General features: G+C 37.8%; 1 protein-coding gene across 1 annotated transcript in view; it reads right to left on the bottom strand.

Annotated features, from left to right (window-relative positions):
* The window catches only part of LOC126305264 (protein unc-13 homolog C-like), a 1,060,877-nt gene that overhangs the window by 101,975 nt on the left and 937,113 nt on the right, over positions 1 to 21,789 (bottom strand). The window contains exons 25-26 of the mRNA XM_049992034.1: positions 7,987 to 8,144; positions 7,258 to 7,385 (exon numbers count right to left, since the gene is read on the bottom strand). Coding sequence (XP_049847991.1) covers positions 7,258 to 7,385; positions 7,987 to 8,144 — 286 coding nt within the window. The remainder of the gene's footprint in view (positions 1 to 7,257; positions 7,386 to 7,986; positions 8,145 to 21,789) is intronic.

Raw genomic sequence — 21,789 nt, 5'->3', positions numbered from 1 at the left:
TTGATTGTATCCCACATACGGCCCTTCTCAGCAATCTAATATCATATGGTATTGGGGAAGCTGTTCTACAAATTCAAATCCTACCTAAATAACAGATGACATGACTGTACAAGTGCATGGAGCAGACTCAGGTGAAATGGCTTCAAACATGGTGTACCACAGGGATCTGTAATGTGGCTCCTGTTGTTCTTAATTTTTGTTAATGACATAGACTCCAAAGGGCACACCTTGCAGTTTGCTGACAACACAACTTTGTTCACAAAAGAGGAGAATGTATTTCATGCTGTTCAACAAGCAGAAGTCCTATTCAGTGAGGCCATGGACTGGTTCATCATGAAAAAGATGAAAATTAATGAAGACAAAATACAGAGGAGAATATGCAGCCTAAGTGATACTGGAGCACTGGGTGACACAGTAGTTGTTAAGCTTCTGGGCTTTTTTATTGACACCAAATCAACTTGGCAACAGCACATTAAAAATGTATGTTCTAAACTCCAAGGGTTCTACATCTCTTGAGGAAACTGAAAAATGTTATATAACAATAGTACCTACTAACAATACACTTTGCAATGTTCCATGGTCACATTACTTGTGGACTGTTACTGTGGGGTCATTCTGCAGGGTGCAAAAATGTGCTTTTATTACATAACAAAGGAATGAGGATCAATACCTCAAGGGGAAAAAAATGCACTGCACACAATTTTTTTCCAGGTTAAGAGGTTTAACTGTTTTCAGCCAATATATACTCAGTTGGCTTATTCACACAAAGTTGAATCATGAGATATACAGGAAGAGGAATGGACTTCATCAACACAGCACTCACTATGAAGGCGGTATAGACAGGCCAAGATATTGATCAACTAAGATGCAGAACAGTTCTCCAATTGTGGCTCTAAATTTATTTAATGGTGTATTTAAGGACATTCAGTCATTTCCTGTAAAACAATTTAGAACTAAAATTTTGTTTGTACTAAAAGAGCAACCTTTGTCCAAAATAGAAGACTCCTTCTCTGGCGATAGATCAGTGTCTACCTGAGCTGCAAATCAGCGCTAACAAAGACAGCAGCAACTTTGCCGTTTGACACACACACACACACACACACACACACACACACACACACACACACATAGTAATCCAAAACCATATTTTTCTTCCAAAATGAGAGAGTTACATACCAGAATATGAATACTGTGTCTACTTGAGAGGAGATTAAGATTATGACAATAACAATGATGATATACTGTTTGATTTAAGATAAGGTTTTGAAAGAGGTTTGCTTTAAGATAATATTTTGAAAGAGGGTGTTTATGATGATTATAATGAAAACATACAGGTTACCTGAACATATGAACATACTGTTTCCAGAAGATTCATAACAATAGAAATTTTGGCAATAATAATGATACATAGTTAGCTTTGAGGTAGTATTTCGAAGTTGATGAAACTGATGATGTGTATGTTACTTTGAGATAAAGTTCTGGAAGTTGATAACCAGGCATAGTATGTAGTATACTTTAGGTAGTTAATTTTGTGGTTAACTAACATCTGTATGTATGCATTGAATTTTCTTATTAGTTTGCCCTTGAATACAGACAATGGTAATTTAATAATCGTACTGCTATACCACACAGATATTGAATTGGTAGGGTTAATATTGCTAGAACTGTAGAGCTGTATTGCTTCATGCAATCACTATGATGATTACAGATCAATGAAATACATTCAAGGAAAAGTAATTTTATAAATAAACATTGCTTTATATGTTATACTATGTGGATGGCATAATTTACTATCTTGATGACATATGTATTTGAAGTCAGCACATAGAGGGATGATGCACAAAATTGCATAATTTATCCATGACAAGCTAAAGAACCAATTCTGTATACTATTATTGCATAACATCTTACAAGAATGTCTATTACTGATATATGGAATGTCAGATTGCAAATATGTTGATGTAAAAGATGAGCATCCTCACTCAGTATACAAGCTGCTCATCAGTCCTGACAGTGTACCATTATAGTATACAGTCGCTGTTTAAGTATGGAATATTTTTTTGGGGTAATTCCACAAAATCTACAAAAACATTTAAAATACAGAAAAAGATTATCAGGATGATAAAAATACCTGAATGCAAGCATTCTTGTAAACCACTTTTTAAAATTCTCAGAATATTGCCGATACCTTGCTTGTATATACACTCCTGGAAATGGTAAAAAGAACACATTGATACAGATGTGTCAGACCCATCATACTTGCTCTGGACACTGCGAGAGGGCTGTACAAGCAATGATCACACGCACGGCACAGCGGACACACCAGGAACCGCGGTGTTAGCCGTCGAATGGGGCTAGCTGCGCAGCATTTGTGCATCGCCGTCATCAGTGTCAGCCAGTTTGCCGTGGCATACGGAGCTCCATTGCAGTCTTTAACACTGGTAGCATGCCACGACAGTATGGATGTGAACCATATGTGCAGTTGACGGACTTTGAGCGAGGGCGTATAGTGGGCATGCGGGAGGCCGGGTGGACGTACCGCTGAATTGCTCAACACGTGGGGCGTGAGATCTCCACAGTACATCGATGTTGTCGCCAGTGGTTGGCGGAAGGTGCACGTGCCCGTCGACCTGGGACCGGACCGCAGCAACGCACGGATGCACGCAAAGACCGTAGGATCCTACGAAGTGCCGTAGGGGATCGCACCGCCACTTCCCTGCAAATTAGGGACACTGTTGCTAATGGGGTATCGGCGAGGACCATTCGCAACCGTCTCCATGAAGCTGGGCTACGGTCCCGCACACCGTTAGGCCGTCTTCCGCTCACGCCCCAACATCGTGCAGCCCGCCTCCAGTGGTGTCGCAACAGGCGTGAATGGAGGGACGAATGGAGACATGTCGTCTTCAGCGATGGGAGTCGCTTCTGCCTTGGTGCCAATGATGGTTGTATGCGTATTTGGTGCCGTGCAGGTGAGCGCCACCATCAGGACTGCATACGACCGAGGCACATAGGGCCAACACCCAGCATCATGATGTGGCCGTACACCTCTGGTGATCGTCGAGGGTACACTGAATAGTGCACGGTACATCCAAACCGTCATCGAACCCATCGTTCTACCATTCCTAGACCGGCAAGGGAACTTGCTGTTCCAACAGGACAATGCTCGTCCACATGTATCCCGTGCCACCCAACGTGCTCTAGAAGGTGTAAGTCAACTACCCTGGCCAGCAAGATCTCCGGATCTGTCCCCCATTGAGCATGTTTGGGACTGGATGAAGCGTCGTCTCGTGCGGTCTGCACGTCCAGCACGAACGCTGGACCAACTGAGGTGCCAGGTGGAAATGGCATGGCAAGACGTTCCACAGGACTACATCCAGCATCTCTACGATTGTCTCCATGGGAGAATAGCAGCCTGCATTGCTGCGAAAGGTGGATATACACTGTACTAGTGCCGACATTGTGCATGCTCTGTTGCCTGTGTCTATGTGCCTGTGGTTCTGTCAGTTTGATCATGTGATGTATCTGACCCCAGGAATGTGTCAATAAAGTTTCCCCTTCCTGGGACAATGAATTCATGGTGTTCTTATTTCAATTTCCAGGAGTGTATATGAAACATTAATTTTCACAAAAGGGAGCATCTTAAGAAAAGAAAATCTCTTCAGACACAACTATGATATACACACATATGAAACTAGGCAGCAGATGAACCTACACATGAACACAGTAAAAACAAATTTATGCAAAAGACGAGAGTATTATGCTGGAGCTATGTTATACAACCATTTGCCTTCTTACTTAAAATCCATACCTACATTAAATGCATTTAAAGTAAAGTTAAAACAGTTCTTGCTTGATCACTGCTTCTATTATTTGTCTGAATTTCCGTTACATCATAATAAGTAAACCTCATTTACCAAATTTTACTAATTGTCAATTCATAATATGGTTTATGTTGTGCTTATCATGTCATCTAATTTAATAATGCTAGTATCACATGAAGAAGCAATGTAGCACATCAACCTACGTTATTATGCATTTTCATTATGTCAACGATGTAGTTAAAATTACTGTTATATTGTAAATTAACTACGTTTACCACTGTCCTATACCACACATACAAACAATGTACAAAAATGATTGTTGGACAAATAAATAAATAATAAATAATAGATAAAGTTTTGAATAGATGTACAGAAGTGTGATGTTGATGGTTTATGGCTACTATGAGGGTTGCCGAGAAAGTAATGCACTACACTATTTTCTTCAACAGTTCTTTATTGAACATAATGAGAATAACACACATGAAAGAATTCTTTTATATACACACCCTATTTTTCTACATAATCTCCATCCCATTCTATGGTCTTCCTCGAGCTGAAATAAGGGCGTGTTTGCCCTGTCAGTACCAACCCTTGTCCTGCTGGCAAAGCCAGTGCTTCACTCTGTAAATCACCTCCTCACTATCTTCAAAATGTCTTCCACAAATGGCATCCCTTAATGGCCCAAATAATTGGAAGTCCATGGAGGCTAGATAAGGTGTCAGCTATGACAACCATGGATGATCTCCCCGACTGAAAATTGTGGAGCTCCACCGAACCTACTCCTAATGAGGTCACCCTCTGTGCCCAGTGAATAACTGTATGTCTGTTGACAGCAGATACTCCATAGACTTTCCACAAGCATTTGTGAATATTCCCCACAGTTTCTTTCTCTGCTGTGAGAAACTCAATAACAGCATGGTATTTGTAACCTACACCTACACACATCATCTTGAAACTATCCTGCAGCTACGCTATCTGTCAGAAGTGAAGTAAACTTGGCATGCTCACTCAGGAGACTTCAAATAATACATACCTAATGTTCCAAATTCATAGCACTGTTTCCGAATGAGAGAAAAAATGTGGTTCATTACTTTCTGAAAAATCTTCATAGTTATAATGATGATTAGTTTTAATTATGTTGAAGATACTGGTATGTAAATGATGTTACGAGGAAAAGATTTTGTTTGTGTAAAGTACAAACAGTAGTTTGGTTGTCTGTAACTGAGGACACTAAGTTCTGCTGAATCTGGTGCAGCCGGATGGAATAGCTGACAATTGAGATGTATAGCAAAATGTAATAATTCCCACATTCTAATCTCTCTACTTTTGGTGTATGCTACAACATGAATTCATGAAAATTTATCTCTTAGAAACTGAAACAAGTTGAATCATTGACTACACAGAAAGACTCAATACAACTCAGTAACAGTACAATAGATGAACAATTACAGGAATCGCAGTACATGGAGTTCAAGTCTCCATTGTGTATATGCATTACAAAATTTTGCTTTCTTTTCTGTGTGCATTGGTATCAATACACAAACCTGTTTGTAGTTACTTCAAATACAACGGAAACAACATATCACAAGGTGTTAACCAGAAAAGCAGCAGCATTATCATTCATAGTTATGTCCCTCTCTTACTGCCTTTTGTAAATAGACAAAGGAAAAGTGACAGTATATAACAATTATAGAAGAATTAAAGTTAAAATTACTGTTCTCTTGTAGACTCTGTATAGCATTCAATTTGTACTGGGAGTCACTAAATACATATTTATGTGAATATTTTTAGTGACTTCAGTAAACATGAGATACAACTTCATTAAAGTGTACAATACTTATAAATTATTCCAAATACATCATACAATCATGTTAAAAAATACAAGAGTTGTTTAATAAGTAATGCAACACATTTTTTTTCTGAAAGTAGGTTGGTTTTATTCAAGATTCGAATACACCATATTATTCCTCATGCTTTTGGCTACAAAACCCTATTTTTCAACATATTCTCCATTCAATGTGATGGCCTTAAGCCACTTTACTGGGATGGGCTGTGTCACCATATGATTAAATTCAACAAATTAAAAAACAAAGTCAGCTTAATGCATCTTCTATAAGCCTTAAAAATGCTTTGTGTATGTATAATAATGTGCTAAATTATTTGCTGTAACTTAATGTATACCGCTTGTCAATATATTTAATCATTCTACAGCTATTTTGGGTGGCATGTGATAGATGCCTCACCCTGTATCAAAGTCATGCAGATCAAACACAGATCTTTGAATCACTACTGACAATTTAGGCCTAATGTGACTTGATCTACTGGAAGAGATTGCTGACAACATCTTGCTGAATCAATAACCACCCCATCACCCATGTACTGCTTCCTTTGGAGTACACCCTTCATGGGGCCAAACAGATGGAAGTCAGAAGTTGTGAAATCTGGGCTGTAAGGTGGATGAGGTAGAACAGTCTAATAAAATTCTGTGAGATCCTACCAGGTGTGCAGACTTGGGTGATGTCTTGCACTGTCATGGTAAGGGAGAAGTTTGTTTGCATTTTTGTGGCATTGAACAATTGAAGTTATTTCTTCAATTTCCTGAGTGTAGCCCAATACTCTTCAGAGTATATCATTGTACTATGAGGGATGACATCAATCTGAATGACCTCTTCAGGGTCAAAGAAGACTATCACCATGACTTTACCAACTGAGAGTGCAGCTTTGAACTTTTCCTTTGCAGGAGAGGTGGTATGGCATCACTCCATTGATTTCTGTTTTGTTTCTTTTTGAAGCAATGAACCCATGTTCCATCGCCTTGATGATGTTTAACAAAAAATTGTCATCAGCCTCATAATGTGAAAGTAATTCTGAACAGATGGTCTTTCACTGCTCTTAATGGTCTTCTGTTAGGCAGCGAGCAATCCAGCGGTCACACACCTTTTAAGTACCTCAACAGGTGGATGTGTGTGTCAGTACTACCAAAAGAGATGTTTAGTTGAGTTGCAAACTGTTTTGATTGTGATCTACTGATGACCATGAAAGAGGGTGCATACAGCACATTTCAACATTACAGGAGCCACTGCTGTGTGGCTGGCTGACACATGGGAGATAACAAAAGTCTGCACGACCCTATAGTGATGAGGAGACTCCTTGCTCAACAAGGGCCTGTAAATATTTGAGATGCTCTGGTTTTCCACCAAAACAAACTCATTGGCAGCTTTCTAATTGGAATTAACCTCCATTACAAAACATCATTCTGTGGGCTACACATAGTGCCACCACCTACCAGAACATGATTCCACGATGTCCCTCAATAAATTCCACATTTTTTTTTTCAATCAAAATTAGCAGAGAAGAAAAACCTTGTTGCTTTACTTATAGAACAGCTCTTGTAAATACCAGATGATACAGGCAAAAGAAGAAAGAGAGAACTTACACTTTTGTCTGTCATTGGAGGAAGCACAACAGTCTTCTCCAGTATTCTCATAACTATTTTCCACAGCTCTTTCAACAGTCTCTTTAGAACTGTTTTTTCACATGATTCAGCATACAGTGATAGTGATCCTAAATCATGAACATATAAAGTGATTAAAACATATGCAGATAACATACTTAAATTCACTAGCAATGAAATAATCGAGAAGCAAAAGAACCAGGTGCATTTTTCCATATAAGTTTTGCTTGTGGTATATCGTAGAGAAAAAGTTGATATATAAATGTAGACACAATTTCTATTTATCTAACTGAAATGATTCACAACATGTAGCACCACAGCAAGAAAAGTGACACAAGTTACGAAATGGCATCTTCTATTTACTGAAAAACTAGTGTGAAGTGCCTCAATATGCACAAAAATAGAACAGAATATACTGCCAACAATGCTTACTTGAAATTTAAAAGAAGCTTATACTATTTCAGTACAACGTTTATAGAATTAATTCTTTAGGTATAGTTTCCTCAAATACTGTATTTTTTATTTGTCTCACTGTTCTTGTCAGTGAGCGATATGTTTCTTTCAAACTTACAAAAATTAATATTAAAATTTTATTTGAACACATGTAGGATGTTTCAGTCACCAATTCTATTATAAAAGTCTTGGTGTTAAACAAATGAATTTATCAAAACATCTCAATCAGAAGTAAAAGAGGCAGCCAACATAAATTACCGTCAAGCAAATCCATAAGTGGTCTCAACACTTCATCTGCTTCTGCTGCCACAGCATGTCTCTGAGATGGCTGATTCAGTGTAACCTGCCCTCCTCCTTTGATAGCTAAAAGTAAGTCTCCTAGTTCTTTCACACTTGCTGTTATACGAGGCTCCAGGCTGGCAAGAAAGACAATAAATTCACAGAATCAACATATCTATTATCTGAATCTCAAGAGAATAACATGTTAATATTTTTCACTCTGCTAAAATGCAAAAGTAATATTTTAACTGCATTTAATGTAACATATTGGACTTACTATTACATGTAAACTGCAGTAGAAGAATATTCTAAATTATGGGAGAAGTGAATACAGGAAAACATTAATATATTGTTTTCAGTGGGATAAGAAAAAAATCACCTTATGCACGACATTTACAAATATCAATGTTCACATTACTTATAGTTATAATCAATGTTTTGAATGAGTGCTTTCAAATTATGATGTTGTTGTTATGTTGTTATGGTCTTCAGTCATGAGACTGGTCTGATGCAGCTCTCCATGCTACTCTATCCTGTGAAAGCTTCTTCATCTCCCAGTACCTACTGCAGCCTACATCCTTCTGAATCTGCTTAGTGTATTCATCTCTTGGTCTCCCTCCACGATTTTTACCCTCCACGCTGCCCTCCAATACTAAATTTGTGATCCCTTGATGCCTCAGAACATGTCCTAACAACTGATCCCTTCTTCTTGTCAAGTTGTGCCACAAACTTCTCTTCTCCCCAATCCTATTCAATACCTCCTCATTAGTTGTGTTATCTATCCATCTAATCTTAAGCATTCTTTATAGCACCACATTTCGAAAGCTTCTATTCTCTTCTTGTCCAAACTATGTATCGTCCATATTTCACTTCGATACATGGCTACACTCCATACAACTTCCTGACACTTAAATCTATACTCGATGTTAACAAATTTCTCTTCTTCAGAAACGCCTTCCTTGCCATTGCCAGTCTACATTTTATATCCTCTCTACTATGACCATCATCAGTTATTTTGCTCCACAAATAGCAAAACTCCTTTACTCTTTTAAGTGTCTCATTTCCTAATCTAATTTCCTCGGCATTACCTGACTTAATTCGACTACATTCCATTATCCTCGTTTTGCTTTTGTTGATGATCATCTTATATCCTCCTTTCAAGACACTATCCATTCCGTTCAACTGCTCTTCCAAGTCCTTTGCTGTCTCTGACAGAATTACAATGTCATCAGCGAACCTCAAAGTTTTTATTTCTTCTCCATGGATTTTAATACCTACTCCAAATTTTTCTTTTGTTTCCTTTACTGCTTGCTCAATGTACAGATTGAATAACAACGGGGAGAGGCTACAACCCTGTCTCACTCCCTTCCCAACCACTGCTTCCTTTTCATGTCCCTCGACTCTTATAACTGCCATCTGGTTTCTGCACAAATTGTAAATAGCCTTTCGGTCCTTGTATTTTACCCCTGCCACCTATAGAATTTGAAAGAGAATATTCCAGTCAATGTTGTCAAAAGCTTTCTCTAAGTCTACAAATGCTAGAAACATAGGTTTGCCCTTTCTTAATCTAGCTTCTAAGATAAGTCGTAGGGTCAGTATTGCCTCACATGTTCCAACATTTCTATGGAATCCAAACTGATCTTCCCCGAGGTCGGCTTCTACTAGTTTTTCCATTCGTCTGTAGAGAATTCGCATTAGTATTTTGCAGCTGTGACTTATTAAACTGATAGTTCGGTAATTTTCACATTTGTCAACACCTGTTTTCTTTGGGATTGGAATTATTAGATTCTTCTTGAAGTCTGAGGGAATTTCGCCTGTCTCATACATCTTGCTCACCAGATGGTATAGTTTTGTCAGGACTGGCTCTCCCAAGGCTGTCAGTAGTTCCAATGGAATGTTGTCTACTCCTGGGGCTTTGTATCTACTCAGATCTTTCAGTGCTCTATCAAACTCTTCACGCAGTATTGTATCTCCCATTTCATCTTCACCTACATCCTCTTCCATTTCCATAATATTGTCCTGAAGTACATCGCCGTTGTACAGACCCTCTATATACTCCTTCCACCTTTCTTCTTTCCCTTCTTTGTTTAGAACAGGGTTTCCATCTGAGCTCTTGATGTTCATACAAGTGGTTCTCTTATCTCCAAAGGTCTCTTTAATTTTTCTGTGGGCAGTATCTATCTTACCTCTAGTGAGATAAGCCTCTACATCCTTACATTTGTCCTCTAGCCACCCCTGCTTAGCCATGTTGCACTTCCTGTCGATCTCATTTTTGAGACGTTTGTATTCCTTTTTGCCTGCTTCATTTACAGCATTTTTATATTTTCTCCTTTCATCAATTAAATTCAATAATTCTTCTGTTACCCAAGGGTGTCTATTAGCCCTCGTCTCTTACCTATTGGATCCTCTGCTGCGTTCACTACTTCATCCCTCAAAACTACCCATTCTTCTTCTACTGTATTTCTTTCCACCATTCCTGTCAATTGTTCCCTTATGCTCTCCCTGAAACTCTGTACAACCTCTGGTTCTGTCAGTTTATCCAGGTCCAATCTCCTTAAATTCCCACCTTTTTGCAGTTTCTTCAGTTTTAATCTACAGGTCATAACCAATAGATTGTGGTCGGAGTCCACATCTACCCCTGGAAATGTCTTACAATTTAAAACCTGGTTCCTAAATTTCTGTCTTACCATTATATAATCTATCTGATACCTTTTAGTACCTCCAGGGGTCTTCCATGTATACAACCTTCTTTCATGATTCTTGAACCAAGTGTTAGCTATGATTAAGTTGTGCTCTGTGCAAAATTCTACCAGGTGGCTTCCTCTTTCATTTCCTTTCCCCAATCCATATTCACCTACTACGTTTCCTTCTCTGCCTTTTCCTACTACCGAATTCCAGTCACCCATGACTATTAAATTATCATCACCCTTCACTGTCTGAATAATTTCTTTTATTTCATCATATATTTCTTCAATTTCTTCATCATCTGCAGAGCTAGTTGGCATATAAACTTGTACTACTGTAGTAGGTGTGGGCTTCGTATTTATCTTGGCCACAATAATGCGTTCACTATGTTGTTTGTAGTAGCTTACCCGCATTCCTATTTTTCTATTCATTATTAAACCTACTCCTGTATTACCCCTATTTGATTTTGTGTTTATAACCCTGTAGTCAAGTCTTGTTCTTCCTGCCAACTGAACTTCACTGATTCCTGTGATATCTAGCTTTAACTTATCCATTTCCCTTTTTAAATTTTCTAACCTACCTGCCCGATTAAGTGATCTGACATTCCACGCTCCGATCCGTAGAATGCCAGTTTTCTTTCTCCTGATAACGACATCCCCTTGAGTAGTCCCCGCCCGGAGATCCGAATGGGGGACTATTTTACCTCCGGAATATTTTACCCAAGAGGATGCCATCATCATTTAATCATACAGTAAAGCTCCATGGCCTCAGGAGATATTACAGGTGTAGTTTCCCCTTACTTTCAGCCGTTTGCAGTACCAGCACAGCAAGGCCATTTTGGTTATTGTTACAAGGCCAGATCAGTCAATCATCCAGACTGTTGCCCCTGCAACTACTGAAAAGGCTGCTGCCCATCTTCAGGAACCACACGTTTGTCTGGCCTCTCAACAGATACCCCTCCATTGTGGTTGCACCTACGGTACGGCTATCTGTATCACTGAGGCACGCAAGCCTCCCCACAAACAGCAAGGTCCATGGTTCATGGGTAGGCAAATTATGATATGAATTTATAAAAAAATGGGTTCTCCATCAGTGCTCTTTTGTTGTAGTGTGCATAAGTAGTCGTAAATTATAGTCTGGAATAGATCAGCCTATTCTTGTCTTGGTTAGCTATCATTTCCCTCCATGCTCCCCTTTATTTGCAGTTAAAGGCACATTTTATACAAAATGTGAGATGAATAAACCAACAAATGTGATTAGATGCTAGCTGGTTTTTACAATGATGATGATGACAAGGAACATAACACTGAAAATACTGACAAATTTTTAGAAGAAATATGTGGACAAAATTAGCATGGACCCAGAGCATCATACAGCCATCCTAGTCAGTGACTACAATGGCAAATTAGGGAAGGAGCACAAGTTTACAGATGGTGAGAGAGAATACCCAGCCCATGTACCGAGCAACGGGAATGGAGAGAATCTAGACTAGAGGGACTGTCTAAGGTTTTAAACTTGATAATGAATAAAATGGCCTTCAAGCATTTGCACAGGAAGCAGAAGATGGGACATCAGTCAACCACTTCTTGGGAGAATTACAGACAGACCATATAGCAAACTGGAGGAAATACATAGACAGGCCTAGAATGTAAAAGTGTTAGCCTTAGGGATGCAAATTTAGATTCAGACCACTACCTCTCAAAATAAAACCAACATTTCAAACGAAGACCATTAAGAAAACCAAATCATTCAAGCTTATTAACTTTGATTTACACAAACTTTCAAATTGTCATCACTTGACATAGGAATTCGAAGCACTGAGACTAACAGAGGGATGACATAATAAAGTTACAACTCCATTGTTACAGCTCCATTGGTAAAATACAAGAAACATGCCTGGTGGACAACAACCTGTGATGAAGCAGTGATATGGACAGTGATGAAGTGGTGATGTGGAGAGAGACAGAGTGGCTGAAAAAGAACTAGAAAAAGACATATGACAATAAGGATAAGTTCACAGAGTAACAGAAATCAGCTGTAGGGCCATCAGACAAGTACAACTGAAGCCGAAAATGACCAATTAACACAGTTGGATGAAGTCTTCAAGAAGACCAATAGCAGTACCACAAATTTCTTAAGAAGCTTTAAAAATCCTGGTCATTATAGCCACCAACTTTGCATTTCAGAGGACCAGACAGAAAGAGAGCTGATTATAGACAATTACCATCTTCTGACCAATTGATTTGAGTATCTCCTTACTTGTGAACCACCGGATACATTCTTTACTTATGAAGATAACATCAAGCAATCAAACTTTAAATCAGCAAACAAAGAAGAAACGATAGATATGATCCAGTTCCTTTGAAAACAACAAAGCATATGTGGATTATTCAATACCAACTGAATCATGGAAGCAAGCTATAGATAAGAGAGTAAGCAAGTTGATGGAGATACTACAAAATGTTTGTGAGACGGAAACATTACCTAGTGATTGGACTTCTGCTTTGATCCATCCCTTGCATAAGAAAGAAGACAGAACTGACATTAATAAATATGGACAGAGCTCGCTGATAACTGCTGCATGAGGTATTTTCCCTACCACTGATGATTCTGAAATGAACACTTTTGTACTGAACATAATACTACTTAATTTAAAGTCAATGCTATGACAGCTGACAATGACTGGTAAAAAGTATGCTGTTGTCTTTTATTTTTATTTTAAAAAGACATATGATTCAAGTGATAGATCTACTCTCATAAGAAACCTGCAGGAACTAGGGCTGGATCAGGAGACAGATAATCTTTTCCAGCAGATTTCAAACAACATCAGATGCAGAGTAAAGTTTGAAGGAACATTTTCAAGAATTTCTGAAATCAAGACAGGAGTAAGATATGCAAATAGTCACCCCCCTGTCCTCTTTAATATTGCACTACTAAAGGCAATAAGAGAGTTTTGAAAGGAGTTAAGTAGACCGGGACTTCCAAATGTGTTCTCCATGGAGCACACTGCACCTGGAACAGAAAAAAAAAAAAAAAAAAAAAAACATCAAGCTTAAATACCTGGGAGAATGGGTGAATGACTGGAACCCAATCTTGCCAGGAAAAAACCATTATCAACTGAAGTAAACAAGCTGGAACTGGCATACTAAATGACCAAGAGAATGTATGAACAAAAAGTCTACCCTCTCTATCACAAAAGTAAAGCACTATCAACAGTTATCTGTCCTGAAATACTAAATGCTTCAGAGTGCCAATTATTTAACATGATGTTTTCACAAAGAGAAACTTTGAATCAAAGAGAGAAAGATAATGAGGAAGATACTGGAATCAGTCGAGAAACATAATCAGTATAAAAGATGACCAGACCAGGAGCTTTGCATTTTTTTCTGCAGCAAGCGGTGCGCGCGCTTTCGGAGCTCTGGCAAAAGTTAAGTGTTCAGTAATAGAATAATATTAAACTTAGTGTAAATTATAGTTTAGATAGTGAAATTAACATCTGTGTTAGACTGTGTATTGAAGGTTTCGCGAATATTAGCGTATTTTACTGGTAAAGAAGGTTTTACTAAACGGCCCGTTTTCGTCAGTGTTTGTTTACATTTGTAGGCATAAATTTAGTGCGTATGTAGACCTCTTATCATTACTTAACTTTGCGCCTATAATCTTAAATACTTCTTTGGTCAATAATTAAAGACTTATTATTGTCGGATTGTAGATTATTCAAACTTATTTGTTTATAGACTTTCCATTTGGCGTTTGTTTACTTTCAGGTAACGATTGTTTAAATTCACGTAGCTCGTTAGATTACATCCATTGGTAGGTTCATTACCTTACTGATTTAAGAATATAGTTTGTTGTATTAAGAGATCATTGTTTAAATTTTATTACTGTACATTGCCATGAGTACTAAGTGTGGAAGCTGCCGTAGGAAGATAGAATCGGGTGTGGTATGTGGGGGATGTGGGGGTGTTTTTCATTGGGGCTCATGTAGCGGGAAATTTGATGAGATTATGCTTTTGCCTCTCCCATGGAACTGTAGGTTCTGTAGTATAAAAAAAAGATTCATACAACAGGAGGAAAAGAATTGTGCCCTTCAGGCTGAACTAGATTCAGTAAAAACTGAATTAGCTAAGTTAAAGGGGGAAAAAGACTGCGGGAAATGGGAATTGGTAACAAGCAAATCGCGAAAAGGGACCAGCCATGTAGATGTTGTCGAAGTTCCAGTTATGAATAAATTCTCCTTGTTACCTGAAGTAGGAAGGGAGGAGCCAAAAACAGGAGTAGTTGAAAGCAGGGTGCAGCAGACTACTAAAATTGGTAACAGCATTAGGTCGGGAAAATCTAGTAATAGGAAAAGAAAAGTCTTGCTGCTAGGTAGCAGTCATGGGAGGGGTGTAGGCCAACTAGTGCAGGAGAAATTAGGAGCAGATTACCAGGTAACGAGTTTGTTTAAGCCAAGTGCTAGGCTTAGCCAGGTGATAGAAGACATAGGACCACTCTGTAGGGACTTTGACAAGAATGATGAGGTGATAGTAATAGGTGAGGCAGGAAACAGCCTGGCTAAGGATAGGAATTATGATATTAAGAGAGACCTGGATAAAATAGGAGCTGCAGCAGGATGTACGAATGTGGGTTTTGTTGAGGTATTGCAGCGTTACGATCAGCCCTCGGTTAACCCTTCTGTGTGGCAAGTTAACAGAGAGTTGAGCGAGCAGCTGCTGGACGGTGCAAAAACACACATTTCTACAGTGCCTGTTGGTAGCATTGGGAGATGGGGATACACTCGACATGGCCTGCACCTAAATAGTCTAGGGAAGGATAGATTAGCTGATTTAATTGTAGGTCGTCTAAAGGGGGCCACTAGCACTCAAGGCAAAACCCCTGTGACCCGAAAGGGCATAGGGGCCCCTTTTTTAGGTTGAACAAGATGTCCAGACAGGCAGCTCTTAAAGGTAAAAAAATAAATGATTCAAATAAAGGCAGAAGTAACAGTTGTGTTAATATATTTCACCAAAATATCAGGGGATTAAGGAACAAAATAGACGAACTAATAATTTGTTTTGAGAATATTAAAAATACAATAGAAGTTGATGTACTGTGCCTGTCTGAACATCACATAACTACACAAATGGAAAATGTAAATATTAATGGGTATAAAATAGCAACTTATTTTTGTAGAGACAATATGGAGAAAGGAGGAGCTGCCATTTATGTTAAGGGGGAACATAGTTTTAAAAACATAGAAACCGCAAAATTCTGTGTAGAACAGCACATTAAAGTATGCGCTTGTGAGCTTAAATTGGACAGTGGTAAATTCATAATTGTGACTGTGTATAGGTCCCCATTTGGAAATTTTCAAATGTTTCTTAAAAACCTAGATCTCTTGCTGCATTATCTGTCAGAAAAGGGAAAACACATTATCATTTGTGGAGATTTTAACGTAGATTTTCTTAAACACTCAAGCAAGAAGAACGACCTTGAACTATTACTTTGCTCTTACAATCTGACATCAGTCATTGATTTTCCTACTCGTATTGTACAAGACAGTAGCACCCTGATAGATAACATTTTCATAGACCAAGATAAATTAAAAGAAGTAAGCACCTATCCTATTAAGAACGGGCTTTCTGATCACGATGCATAGCTACTTTCAATTCATGACTTTGTTCCATACAGTAATGTGAAAAAAAAAAAAATAATAATAATATGCCCAATTAACCATATAACAATTCAACAATTTAAGGAAAGCTTGAAAAGGGTAGACTGGGAGGATGTTTATCGGGAACCTGATGCAAATATTAAATTTAACTTATTCCATGATAAACTTGTGGGTATATTTGAAAACAGTTTTCCTAAGAAATTAGTGAATCATAATTCAAGTAAACTTGATAAAAAACCATGGCTGACTAAAGGGATTAAAATTTCTTGTAGCCGGAAATGGGAACTATACCAAGACACTAGAATAAGTCGAGATGAAGAAAAGCTCAACCATTATAAGAAATATTGTAATATATTAAGGAAAGTTATAAAAAAATCCAGAAGTATGTGTATCAAGTCTGAGATTAGCACCTCTGATGACAAAGTTAAAACAATATGGAATATAGTTGAAAGGGAAACAGGGCAACCAAGGTCACAGCACAACAGTATTACTGTTAAGCACAATGAAAAGCTTATAAATGAAAAATGACAGGTTGAAAATATTTTTAATAATCATTTTATAAATTTAGTGGAAAATATAGGCACCAGCTGCTCACCAGATAGGGCAGAACTCTATATGAAAGAGGCATTCCCGGTGCAAACAAATGAAATTGAAATCCTACCCACCTCACCGTCTGTAATTAAGAAAATAATAAATTCACTTAAGAATAAAAACTCACATGGAACTGATGGTATCTCCAATAGAATACTAAAATCTTGTCCACACCTGATAAGTCAAGTTCTTAGCCACATATGTAATAGCTCATTGAATCAGAGAATATTTCCTGACAGATTGAAATATGCCATAGTTAAACCCTTGAATAAAAAAGGTGACAAGACAGACGTCAACAATTATCATCCTATTTCACTTCTGACATCCTTCTCAAAAGTGTTTGAAAAAGTAATGTACTCAAGAGGACCTTAACACATTAGTGGGGATAACGATTTAACAAAATGTCAGTTCGGTTTTCAGAAAGGTGTTTCAACAGATAGTGCTATACACGCTTTCACTGATCAAATTTTAAATGCTCTGGATAGTAGAACATCACCAATTGGGATTTTCTGTGATCTCTCTAAGGCTTTTGATTGTGTGGATCATGAAATCCTCTTAGATATGCTGAAGTACTATGGAATGAATGGTTCAGTACACTGATGGTTCACTTCATATTTAACTGGTAGAATGCAGAAGGTTGAAACAGTAAACCCACATAGTACACAAAGGGCATCAGATTATTCAGACTGGGGATGTATCAAGAATGGGGTACCACAGGGTTCTGTCTTGGGGCCTTTATTGTTTTTAATATATGTTAATGACTTGCCTAATTATAGTCATGAAGATGCAAACTTGGTTCTCTTTGCAGATGACACAAGTATTGTAATCAAGCCTAAAAAGCAAGAATCAGCTGAGGAAAATGCAAATAATGTTTTTCATAGAGTTATTAGGTGGTTTTCCGCAAATGGACTTTCATTGAACTTTGAAAAAACACTGTACATACAGTTCAGTACAGGGAAAGGCATAACACCAGAAATAAATATAGAGTGTGGGGGAAAATCTTTAGCTAAAGCAGATTGTTCAAAATTTCTGGGTGTCTGTATTGATCAGAATTTAAACTGGAAGACACACATTGACAATCTACTGAAACGATTGAGCTCAGCTACCTATGCTTTTAGTGTCATTGCAAATTTTGGAGACAAGCACATCAGTAAGTTAGCTTACCATGCATATTTTCATTCGTTGCTTTCTTACGAAATCATCTTTTGGGGCAATTCATCACTAAGAAAGAAGGTATTTATTGCACAGAATAATCTCTGGGGCTCATCCAAGATCATCTTGTAGACAATTATTTAAAGAATTAGGGATATTGCCAGTAGCTTCACAATATATATACAGCCTAATGAAATTTGTTGTTAGTAACCCAGATCACTTCAGAATTAATAGCACAGTCCACAGCTACAATACTAGGAGACAGGGTGACCTTCACTACCATTCATTGAATTTGACATTGGCACAAAAGGGGGTGAATTATACTGCCACAAAGATTTTTGGTCAATTGCCAAACAATATCAAAAGTCTGACAGACAACCAATTGGCATTCAAAAGTAAGTTAAGGGAATTCCTGAATGACAACTCCTTCTACTCCATAGATGAATTTTTAGACATAGGCCAAAGAAATACAGTAAGCATTAACAATTGTACCGTATATAAGACTAACAATGATTATTTTGGATTAATGAATCTTGTGTACTTTGACACGTTCCACATCATTACGAAAGAATCGTGTTCATGATCCATGGAACAAGTAATATAACTAACTAACTAACTAAAGTAATGTGCAAAAATCATGGACATGGATAGGATGAGACTTCTAGCCTTGTATAAACATATCTACAGGATACTGACAAGCTGGCAAAAGAGGAAGATCAAGTCAGCAAGTAAACAGAAGTGATAAAAGATCTGCAGGAACTGGAAGGTACAGAAAGAGATTTGAGAAAGCAGACATTTATCAAGAGAATTTTTAACCAAATGAGGTTCCAGGACAAACCATCAAGAGAGTAGACTGGTGCTCTGTGGACAAAGGAGAGGAAGGAATGACAAACACAATAGTTGAACTTCATGGTCCTCAGTTGGCCAACATGAAAAAACAAAAAATGTTCAAATGTGTGTGCATTCCTCAGGACCCAAACTGCTGAGGTCATAGATCTCTAGACTTACACACTGCATAAACTAACTTATACTAAGAACAACACAAACACCCATGCCTGAGGGAAGACTTGAACCTCTAGCAGGAGGGGCCGTGCGATCTGTGACATGGTGCCTCAAACCGCGCAGCCACTCTGCTCACTGTACGAAACAACAACAACAAGAACAGTAATAAATTCAGGGTCAATCAAAAACTTTGCATGCAAAGGCTGTACAGTTCATAATTGGTACGCCAATCAAGCAAAATCACTGTGAGCACTAAGGCAATCATCCCACCAATGTACTGGTTTGAAGATATCTGTTTTGTAAAACACAGTGTCCTGCAGCATGAAGAAGTCTGTAACTGCCTGCTGCACATCCTCATCTGACAGGAATCTTTCACCCTTCGAAGTCATTTTAAGTCAGTGAAGGCATGAGAATCACTTGGGGAGAAATTAGGACTATAGGGTAGCTGCTCAAGTGTCTCTCACATGATTTGTTGTTAACTTCTGCATTATGAAATTTTCAGTGCATTATAATGATCAGCATGGAACTTGGTGCACCATTCCACAATGGTTGTTTTCAACACATTCTTCATTCAACAATGGATGTCCAATAGTGTTTGTCCTCTGGCAAACAAGAGATGAAGAACACCACATTGGTTCTATTTTGATGCATTTGATAGTAATGTCGAGACAGTTCACATTTCTGCAATTACTGCACGCCTGTCAAAAAGACACAAATGCCACATTAATCGCTTGCCTATATGTTGGTCCTTATATAGCCCCATCAGATTAGCACTACACTGCATATATGCTGCAGCAACTCTTATAATAATAATAATAATAATAATAATAATAATAATAATAATAATACAATTTGCAAAAAAGTATTAAGAAAAAATAGTACATGGAATTTGTAATGCTGCGCATATGAAAATTAGACTCTGTTAATACCCCAAACCTCAAATAATGGAAGCAGAACTGAATGTTTAATAATATGACAACCGAAATACACATACATTCCTGAAAAGTGAAAACAGCTACATTATCTGTTGTGATTAATTCAACATGTATTCTTTAGAACTAGTCCTATTACCCAGTGTATTCCCAAACTCATGAAACAGTTGATGTAAGACCAATGTAGGCTTCATGTAGGATGATGATGAAACAAGTAACAGTATAGGTGTACTGAAACGTTTCAACTTAATACATTAGAGGACAGAAGACAATTCTTTGCTGATAAAGATCACTGTATGAAGGAAGCAATGTTGTTTAATTGTATATCAAAATAAATTAAATACAAGCATACACAAATGTTCAGAAAAACTTAAACAAAGGGAATTATCAAAATAGGATTAGAACTACGTAAAATGCAATCTTGGTTATGATTTGCAACTGGTTAAAGGTGTCAAGTACATCTGTACAATTTCCCTGGCTCTCATCAAATTTTAGTCTGAGTATTGTTAAGTTACATAAGTCTTGTATTACCATCATACAAGGAAACTACACTGATATTTTTTTACTGTCTGGTATATATTTACAGGAGAAAGTATGACACCTAATACACAATTTCCTCAAAGTGTTATTAACTAAACTATGAAAAAAGTGGAAACTCCAAAACCCAGATTTGTTTAAAACTTCTACTCAGATCTAATAATCAAGGATGAAAACTGTGATTTATTTCCTGGAAGTAGAGGTATAATATTTTAACTTTGCACTGCTGTTTGCTTTAGCTAAACACCTGGGTAGCTGCACCAACTACATAATGTACATGTTCACACAGTTTGGAATACAACTCTATCGCATGAACACTGGCTTACACCATATCATTTGCATAAGCTACATACACACTTTATCTATAGAAACACACACACACACACACACACACACACACACACACACACACACACATACTCATTCTCTGAGGCCTTTGTGTGGATTGTGGCTTATGCTGGTGGTTTTTTTTACAAGGCTTTGACAGTAAGGACATTCTTCAGACAGTTTACAAACAAATATTTGTTGTTATATTGTTGTAATCCAAGATGCCTTCCCAAGTCATTGCTAACAAAGCACCGAGTCACAAAAAATTGCCAATATTATTTGCTACCTCCTATGTCAAAAACTCATTCTTATATTCTGCAAGGGTTCAGATAATCTTTCACTAAGACCTGAAATTATACATTTCTTCCCAGAATTCATTCAGGACCCTACAAGATAGTATTTTTTGGTCTCCTAACCAAGCTTTATGTATTGTGCATCACATGGCAGTGAATAATCTGTTAAGTGCAAATTATCAGATCCAACCCAAACCACATGTTCCAACATGTTTGTTTCTTCTTTCCAACAATCCATAGGTACTGCCTTCAGAGCACCCACTGAAAGTGTCATTTCTATGGTGCATCTACATCTACAGACAAAGGGCAACAATCACTTATTGTACTGTCTAAAATTTACGCCTGCTCCACTTCCCCCAGACACCTTGCTACTTACTCTGATGCCCCCCCTACATATTAATATCCCACATATGCAGGGTGTAAAAAAAACTTTTATACAAAATTTTACAAAGTTTAGAGAGCATTAACAGAAACACTTTCTTTACAAAATAAAAAAATATCACAGGTGTACCCTTTTCCTGTTAGAGACCCATGAAGGTTGCAAAGCTAGTGATCTTCAGAATGTTCAGACTGTCATGTGATAAATATTGTTTTATAGATGTTGCTG

The sequence above is a fragment of the Schistocerca gregaria genome, unplaced genomic scaffold (assembly GCF_023897955.1).
Source record: "Schistocerca gregaria isolate iqSchGreg1 unplaced genomic scaffold, iqSchGreg1.2 ptg000304l, whole genome shotgun sequence".
Classification (NCBI taxonomy): Eukaryota; Metazoa; Arthropoda; class Insecta; order Orthoptera; family Acrididae; genus Schistocerca; species Schistocerca gregaria.
Note: the sequence above shows the minus strand (reverse complement) of the source record. Positions and strands in the feature narration are given on the sequence as shown.